The 8,996-nt window shown below is 41.2% G+C and overlaps 1 protein-coding gene across 1 annotated transcript; it reads left to right on the top strand.

Moving 5' to 3' along the window:
* The first annotated feature begins 709 nt into the window (after positions 1-709).
* On the top strand, positions 710-8,692 carry LOC118365931 (ladderlectin-like). The gene is made up of 7 exons (XM_035748226.1): positions 710-826; positions 4,547-4,616; positions 4,841-4,900; positions 5,124-5,257; positions 5,842-5,976; positions 6,207-6,339; positions 8,649-8,692. The coding sequence occupies exons 2-7, from the start codon at positions 4,559-4,561 to the stop codon at positions 8,690-8,692; spliced, it is 564 nt and encodes a 187-aa protein (XP_035604119.1). The 5' UTR covers positions 710-826; positions 4,547-4,558.
* The last annotated feature ends 304 nt before the right edge of the window (positions 8,693-8,996 follow it).

Here is an 8,996-nt window from a genome sequence, read left to right as displayed (position 1 = left end):
TTCTGGAATTTTTCAAGCTGTTTAAAGGAACAGTCAACTTAGTGTATGTAAACTTCTGACCCTCAGGAATTGTGATACCGTGAATTATAAGTGAAATAATCTGTCTGTAAACAATTGTTGGAAAAATTACTACAAGAAATTTGTGGAGTGTTTGAAAAACGGGTTTTAATGACTCCAACCTATGTGTATTTAAACTTGACTTCAGCTGTACATATACACGTACATATATACATATTCATATATATATATATATATATATATATATATATATATATATATATATATATATATATATATATATATATATATATATATATATATATATATATATACTCTACAGTGGCAAGAAAACGTATGTGAACCCTTTAGAATTACCTGGAATTCTGCATAAATTGGTCATGAAATTTGATATGATCTTCATCTAAGTCACAACAATAGACAAACACAGTGTGCTTAAACTAATAACACACAAATAATTGTATTTTTTTGTCTATATTGAATACATAATTTAAACATTCAAAGTGTAGTTTGGGAAAAGTATGTGAACCCCTAGGCTAATGACTTCTCCAAAAGCTAATTGGAGTCAGGAGTCAGCTGACTTTGAGTCCAATCAATGAGATGAGATTGGAGATATTGGTTAGAGCTGCAAAGCCCTATACAAAAACACTCACAAAATGTGAGTTTGCTATTCATACGAAGCATTGCCTGATGGGAATCATGTCTCGAACAGAAGACCTAAGATGAAGTATTGTTGATTGTTGACTTGTATAAAGCTGGAAATGGTTACGAAAGTATCTCTAAAAGCCTTGGTGTTCATCTATCCAAGGTAAGATAAATTGTCCTTATATGGAGAGGGTTCAGGACTGTTGCTACTCTAACTAAGAGTGGCCGTAAGGGAAAGATGACTGCAAGAGCATAGCATAGAATGCTCAATGAGGTTAAGAAGAATCCTAGAGTCTCAGCTAAAGACTTAAAGAAATCTCTGGAACATGTTAAAATCTCTGTTGACGGGTCTACGATAAGCAAAACACTAAACAAGAATGGTGTTCATGAGAGGACACCGCAGAAGAAGCCACTACACACACACACACACACACACACACACACACACACACACACACACACACATATATATGTACATACACTACCGTTCAAAAGTTTGGGGTCACTTAGAAATGTCCTTGTTTTTGAAAGAAAAGCACATTTTTGTCCATTAAAAAAACATCAACTTGATCAGAAATACAGTGTAGACATTGTCAATGTTTTAAATTACTTTTGCAGCTGGAAACGGCAGATTTTTGTATGGAATATCTACATAGGTGTACAGAGGCCCATTATTAGCAACCATAACTCCTATGTTCCAATGGCACGCTGTGTTAGCTAATCCAAGTTTATAATTTTAAAAGGATAATTGTTCATTAGAAAACCCTTTTGCAATTATGTTAGCACAGCTGAAAAATCTTGTGCTGATTTAAAGAAGCAATAAAACTGGCCTTCTTTAGACTAGTTGAGTATCTGGAGGATCCGCATTTGTGGGTTTCGATTACAGGCTCAAAATGGCCAGAGACAAAGAACTTTCTTCTTAAACTAGTCAGTCTGTTCTTGTTCTGAGAAAGTAATGCTTGTACAAATTAAAAGTCTGCTACCAGCTCTGCCAGGGTGCTAGAATATGTATATAATTGACAGCTTAGGATAGAAAACACTCTAAAGATTCCAAAACTGTAAAAAATATTGTCTGTGAGTCGAACAGAACTGATATTGCAGGCGAAAACCTGAGAAAAATCCAATCAGGAAGTGACTCTTATTTTGAAAGCTCTGTGTTCCTATGCATCCCTATTGACCATTGAAAGGGATATCAACCAGATTCCTTTTTCTATGGCTTCCCTAAGGCGTTTACAGCCTTTAGACGTAGTTTCAGGCCTTTATTTTGAAGAATGAGCGTGAACGACCACATTACGTAAGTGGTCAGGTAGGGGCTCTCAGAGTGATTTTTGCACAAATGAGAGAGTCGGCCATTGTTCCTCCCGGACCTAGTGAAAAGCCAACTGTCGCGGTTGATATATTATCGAATAGATGTTTGAAAAACACCTTGAGGATTGATTATAAAAAAAACGTTTGCCATGTTTCTGTCGACATTATGGATATAATTTGGATTTTTCCGGTGGATTCCTGGGCATAACGCACACAACTAACGGAGGTATTTGGATATAAAAAATATCTTTATGGAATAAAAAAGGAACATTTGCTGTTTAACTGGGAGTCTCGTGAGTGAAAACATCCGAAGATCATCAAAGGTAAACGGTTAATTTGATTGCTTTTCTGATTTTCGTGACCAAGCTTCCTGATGCTAAGTGTACATAATGCAATCCTAGGCTATCGATAAACTTACACATACGCTTGTATTGCTTTCGCTGTAAAGCTTAATTTCAAAATCTGAGACGACAGGGTGATTAACAAATGGCTAAGCTGTGTTTCGCTATATTTCACTTGTGATTTCATGAATGTGAATATTTTCTAGTAATATTTTTTGACTGTTGCGCTATGCTATTCAGCGTTGCTGATGACAAATATACCGGATCCGGGATGGGTAGTTCTAAGAGTTAACTTCTAGAACATATTCTGGGTTTCTGCCAACTGGTCTGAGGAGGCGGTCACAGTCACATGATCGAGTGAGAGGAGATGCCTACTGTGTACAATGCAAGGCTATGTCTTCAGAACATAAAATGTTCCCTTACAACGTCTCCAAAGTAGAGCTGCTTTCAATTGTCACACTTCTGATGCATTTCATTGGTTTCATACAGCAGGTCAGTGAACCAGGGCATGGTGCCTGGAGAAAACTATTAGACTAGAGAGGAATGAATGAAACCATGTTGATAAGCTTTGGGAGGAATAGAGAGAACTCCAGTGTCAGCTTTGCCACTTTCATACAGGCCATTTAGACCTGAATCCTCACACAGACACACTTACAGTCAATTCAAGGGCATCATTGGCATGGGAAACATGTGTTAACATTGCCAAAGCACTTACAGTCTCTTTCTTGTCTTTATATTGGTCAGGGCCAAATGTAACCTTTATTTAACTAGGCAAGCCAGTTAAGAAAAAAATCGTATTTTTTGGACGGCATACCCCACCCAAACAATGCTGGGCCAATTGTGTGCCAGCTGATCACAGCCAGATGTGCTACAGCCTGGATTTAAACCACGGACTGTAGTGACTCCTCTTTGCTCTGAGATGCAATGCCTTAGACCACTGCACCACTCAGGAGCCACAGAGAGCTGTTATTGGGTAAGGTCAGTGATTCAAGTATACAGGAGCAATCATTTATGGGAATGTTAGAACCTCTTAGTCCGCCCCATCCCGCATGCGGGATCGTGACTACAGCCTCAAGCTCATTACCATAACGCAACATTAGCGATTTCTAAAAATTGCAAATGAAATGAAATAAATATGCCTGCCCTCAAGCTTATCCTTTTCTTAACAATCCTGTCGTCTCAGATTTTCAAAATATGCTTTAGAACCAGAGAAAATCAATAATTTGTGTAAGAGTGGTGATAGCTAGCTTAGCATTTAGCGTTAGTATTTAGCACGCAACATATTCACAAAAACCAGCAAAGGGATCAAATAAAATAATTTACCTTTGAAGAACTTCAGATGTTTCAATGAGGAGACTCTCAGTTACATAGCAGATGTCCAGTTTTTCCTGAAAGATGCTTGTGTAGGACACAACGTTCCGTTTTGTTACTATGCATTTGGCTACCGAAACTAACCAAAAATTCAGTCACCTAAACGTCGAACTTTTTTCCGAATTAACTCCATAATATCGACTGAAACATGGAAAACGTTGTTTGAATCAATCCTCAAGGTGTTTTGTCATATATCTCTTCATTGAAATGCCGTCCCTGGAAGCGTGCATTCTTCTCCGATTCGGATGGAAAAATACTGGTAGCTGACTTTTGCGCACCAATTTCCACGCAGACACCGTGCGGGACACTTGGCAATTGTAGTCTCTTATGGTCAATCTTCCAATGATATGCCTACAAATACGTCACAATGCTGCAGACACCTGGGGGAAACGATAGGAAGTGTCCGTTCATTCCTGTCGCATTCACAGCCATATAAGGCGATCATGGAAAACGTGCCTCCAGAAATCCTGTTGATTTCCTGGTCGCTCAAACATCTTGGTTTTGCCTGTAGATTTTGTTCTATGGCACTCACAGTGAAAATCTTTGCAGTTCTGGAAACGTCAGAGTGTCTTCTTTCCAAAACTATCAATTCCAAGCATAGTCGAGCATCTTTTCGTGACAAAATATTGCGCTAAAAACGGGCACGTCTTTTTATCCAAAAATGAAATACTGCCCCTATAGGACTAACAGGCTGGATTCATCTCCTATACTGGATTAAGGTCATGTATTAAGTCACTTGAAAGTCGCATGCTTTACAACACCAAAACATTGACATAGCCCACAGTAGGAGGCCATAGGTAAAACATCTTCTTCTAGAAATCTTATTTCACTGCTTTCTCTCTCTCGTTTTCTATTTTTCTCAGGAAAGTATCACCATGACGATGTTGACCATATTTCTGCTTCTCAGCACTGCCTTTGCTCTTGGTGATGCAAGTAAGAGAGATACACCTCATAGTTTCCACCATATTTTAAGTGTACTCCTTTTAGTTACAGCGTAGGTAACAGAGGTGTTTAATGATGTGTAGGTAGTAGAGGTATTCTTATCAATGATTTGATTACCTGTTCACTCATCAGATGCATTTTGATTATATCATTCTACACTTTAAAGACCACATGAGTATTAATCTTTCCTCTGTCTTTGTCTCTATTTGTTGTAGGGGATCTGAATGACACAGAGAATCAAATTATTGAGAATCTGATACGCAACCTGCCAATCGGTAAAATGCCTTCCTCAATCCCATATCAACAGGATTTCTGAAACCTGCAGAAAGCTATAATATCGTGCTGGTTTGCTAATGTTAATGGACTGATAACGCACAGATAGCTGTGGTGCTGTGTTCAGTAACATCACTGTTGGAACGCACTTTTGACTACTCAGATTGTGTTGACGGAACTAATAATTTCATCAGGATATTGCATGTTATCTCTTCCCCCTTACAGAGTCTGAGGAGATGGGAGCGAAGGAGAAGCGGGAACTACAAACCAGGAGTTCATCATGCCCACTTGGTTGGCACAGATATGGGACACGCTGCTATTACTACCTCCCCATCTTGGCAAATTGGCCAGAGGCAGAGGTACCTGTAAATTGCTATAAATACATTTCTATGTTTAGGGCCAGATTTACTCATTCTAAGTATCATATGATTAGTAAGTTTAACACAGTTTCTAAACTACAACTTGACATGCTATTCCTTCTCTTTATCTTTATATTCAGAAACTACCTGTCTATCACCATTCATTCAAATCAGATTTACAAATGACCAAACCCGGTCTCAGGCTTGGATAACACTGGAGGCCCCTAAGTTCTCCACAGAGTTGGATAAAGCTGACTTTAGTTTGTTTGTGCCCTTCATGTGGAACAACTTACAGAGCTCTCTGAAATTAGATGTTCTGGTCCCCCTTGGTCCGTTCAGAGTAATGATTGATCTATGTTGATAAATGTGTGTGTTCTTGATTTAATTTGTAATGTATATTGCATGTGTATGATTGTATTAATGAATCTTCTGCAAAAGAGACCCTAGTCTCAGTACGACTTAACTGTCAATATAACGGTTAAATAAAAAATAAACATTATACCTTCTTTGTGGGATTCACTTTAAAATCTCTCTTAGTCTCTCTCCTCTCTTTCACAACCCCCCATCTCTAGCTCTCTATCTAGCATTACTGTTTGCTATTGGGAGGTAACCTGGCGTCAGTACACAGCCTCTCTCAGTATAACTTCCTTCAGTCAGTCATCCAAAGTGGTGCCAACGGAGCCCAGCGCACCTGGATTGGAGCCAACGATGCCATCAAGGTCAGAAACACTCTGTTTAACACTCCTGAAACCTATACAGTAAGATGCGTTGATTCTTTGAGGATACAACTCATGGTTTGGTCTGTATGAATCTGAGATTGGTTACATTTCTCCAGTCCCATCCCTCAGCTGTTAACCAAAACAATGGCAAAGAGATTGCACTTTCCTTTGAAGAACTGTAGTGTTTAGTGTCTGCTGGTTACACATCTGCATTGTATGCTCTTTGGGAGGGTCATTGGCTGTGGAGCGATGGGTCCAGGTTTAGCTACCAGAACTGGGGCAAGGGGCAACCCAGTAACCATGAACATGGTGCTGGGAGCGACAACACGAATGGCCGTGAGCATTGTATGGAGATGATTGGAGGTATTACGCTGTCGCCAGAGCACTCTCCCTCACATTATTCATCAAACGTTTTGATAGATGTAAAAAATACATTTTTAAAGGGACTGTGTTTTTTAGCTACATTTTAAAAAAAGTTTAATCTTTCTCTGTATTACCCTCTTTCCCAGGGGACTTCGGGCAGAATGATGCAGCCTGCTGTGTTCCATGTGTTCCAGAAAGCTGTAATATCTACCGATTGGGAGAGAATTCATGTTCTAACGTTACTCCCCTCATGTTTAGTGTACTTTTAGATTTTTGCTGATTTTAATGGGATTCTATTGCCTTATGTTGATGATTATTGCTAATTATGTAAAGTGACTTTGGGTCTCTTGAAAAGCACTTAAAATACCATTTCTCAAATGTATTATTATTACATCTGAGAGGCTCTCAGGCGATGGGATTCTTCACTAAAGTCAGCCTGTAATATTTGTTCAGTGGTAATTTTGGCAAAACCCCCCAGAGAATTCTCATGGGTGGCTCCAGGGTGGGGGTTGCCTTTGCAGAAGCACCCTCATGAAACAATATATTAGTATGTATATACATGTAAACCCTTGATTTCAAGCTCCCCTTTGCAATGACCGAACCTACCCCTTAGTTAGGCTCTCGGCATATGGGATTATTTTAACCAAGGATGGTGTTGGATGCTAGATATTGCTGTATAGCTGGCCAAATACACTTACTATAAAATATGATGTTGAAACGGCTGATTGGATTAAAAGTGTAAATCTGAGGCCTGGTGCAGCAGTGCATCGCAGTGCCAGAGGAATCACTACAAACCCTGGTTTGATCCCCGGCCGCAACTGGGAGATCCATGAGGTGACGCACAATGTGTCTAGTGTCGTTCGGATTAGGGGAGGGTTTGGGAGGCTGGGATGTCCTTGTTCTATCACGCTCTGGTGACTCCTTGAGGCGGGACGAACGCCTGCACGCTGACTACGGTCTCCAGCTGTACGGTGTATCCTCCGACACATTGGTGTGGCTGGCTTCCGGGCTAAGCAAGCAGTGTGTCAAGAAGCAGTGCGGCTTGGTGGTGTTGTGTTTCGCATGGCTCTCGACCTTGGTCTCTCCCGAGTCTGTATGGGAGTTGCAGCGATTGGATATCACGAAATTGTAAAAGGGGTAGAAATAAAAAGTGTTTTTCTGGAAGCTAACTGGCCTGTCAGCCTCGTGGGATTTAAGGACTGCCTCTCCCTACGTCCCTGCCATCAAATCTACTCTCCCCTATTGAAGTGGCTGACATGACTTGAGCGCCCTCCTTCTGGGTGCGTTGTGGAAAGTGGGTTATGGAGACAAGACGGGGCCTCCTCCACCTCCCCGCCATGACACCCATGCACTCGGACTGTAGCTGGCTGGAGACATACCTGTTTACTGCACTGTAAAGTAGGGCATAGATGGCAACTGTGTGGTGGACGGGGGAGGGGGAATAACAAATGTGCAGAATACTGTACCCTACAGTGTTACTTAGCTACATGGGATGATGTTGTGTGTCATACAAATGTATTGTCTCAAGAGATGTATGTATGTATGTATGCTTGCATGTGTGTATGTAGGTAGCCTACACACCATAAACTAGAGATTTGACTACGACAGTGTAACATTTCTGCTGAGACAATATTGCATGATGTTACATGCATGACAGAGTACATAACTATTCTACTGAATAGTGCTCCCCAAGAGGCCCTCACTGCAGGAGCTTGTTTGATTGCAGCCTCACAGCTGGCTTTTGATGTGGGACAGGCCTGAATGGAAGGATGGAGGGAGGAGGGGAGGGTGGCGAATCAGTTGCCCTCAGCTGTGAAAATCTAAAAATCAGGCTGGACCCTGGTGCTGGGTTGGGAAGAGAGAGGGGAGGAGTCTACCTCTTTCTCTCTCCCTCTTCTTCTCTATCTGTTTGTGTGAGAGAGAGATAGAATAGACAAACAAACATGCACGTACACATACAAACATGCACACACACACGCCCTCAGCAGCATCATCGCCTGTCTGGCTGGGTGGAGGATATAAAAGCCTGCACGGGCCCTACCCTGCTATAGAGGGGCAGGACTCCCTTGCTGTTGGGCAATTGGGCAACGGAATGGAATAGCCTAAATTAGATGATGGTTTGTGTGTGTGTGTGTGTGTGTGTGTGTGTGTGTGTGTGTGTGTGTGTGTGTGTGTGTGTGTGTGTGTGTGTGTGTGTGTGTGTGTGTGTGAAAACGCAAATATGCAACAAACAGCTAAAGTAAGAGATACAAGTACAGAACACACATACCCACATTTCCCATGTATCTGTTATCCTTTGTGGCATGCAGTGTGGGACATTCCAGGGCTCATCTCATTTGTGTCCTTGCTGTGACTGCTGAGAAAGAGAGAGAGAGAGAAAGAGACTGAGACTGCTGAGAGAGAGCGAGAAAGAGACTGAGACTGCTAAGAGGAAAATAGGGAGGGGGGAGAGAACAAGAGAGCAAGGGAATGAAAAAAGCGGCTGAGACTGTATTTTGTGTTGAGGCACAAACACACTGATGATGCATGGGGGCAAGAGACCTGTTATTGCCGTTATTGCTCCAGCTGTTCCATTTGGATGAAGAATATGTTTCATGGGACGTGTGAATGGACTATAAACAGGGAAACAGTCTTGGGTGTGAAAACATTGTGTTAAC

The sequence above is a fragment of the Oncorhynchus keta genome, chromosome 33 (assembly GCF_023373465.1).
Source record: "Oncorhynchus keta strain PuntledgeMale-10-30-2019 chromosome 33, Oket_V2, whole genome shotgun sequence".
NCBI classification, from domain to species: domain Eukaryota; kingdom Metazoa; phylum Chordata; class Actinopteri; order Salmoniformes; family Salmonidae; genus Oncorhynchus; species Oncorhynchus keta.
This window is presented reverse-complemented; position numbering and strand designations above follow the sequence as displayed.

What these genes read in the sequence shown, in the direction of transcription:
- LOC118365931 (XM_035748226.1), top strand. Translation starts at nt 4,559, where the DNA reads ATGACGATGTTGACCATATTTCTGCTTCTCAGCACTGCCTTTGCTCTT. An exon ending in GATACGCAACCTGCCAATCG is followed by an intron (nt 4,901 to 5,123) that starts GTAAAATGCCTT and finishes TCCCCCTTACAG; the next exon opens with AGTCTGAGGAGATGGGAGCG. An exon ending in CAAATTGGCCAGAGGCAGAG is followed by an intron (nt 5,258 to 5,841) that starts GTACCTGTAAAT and finishes CTCTCTATCTAG; the next exon opens with CATTACTGTTTGCTATTGGG.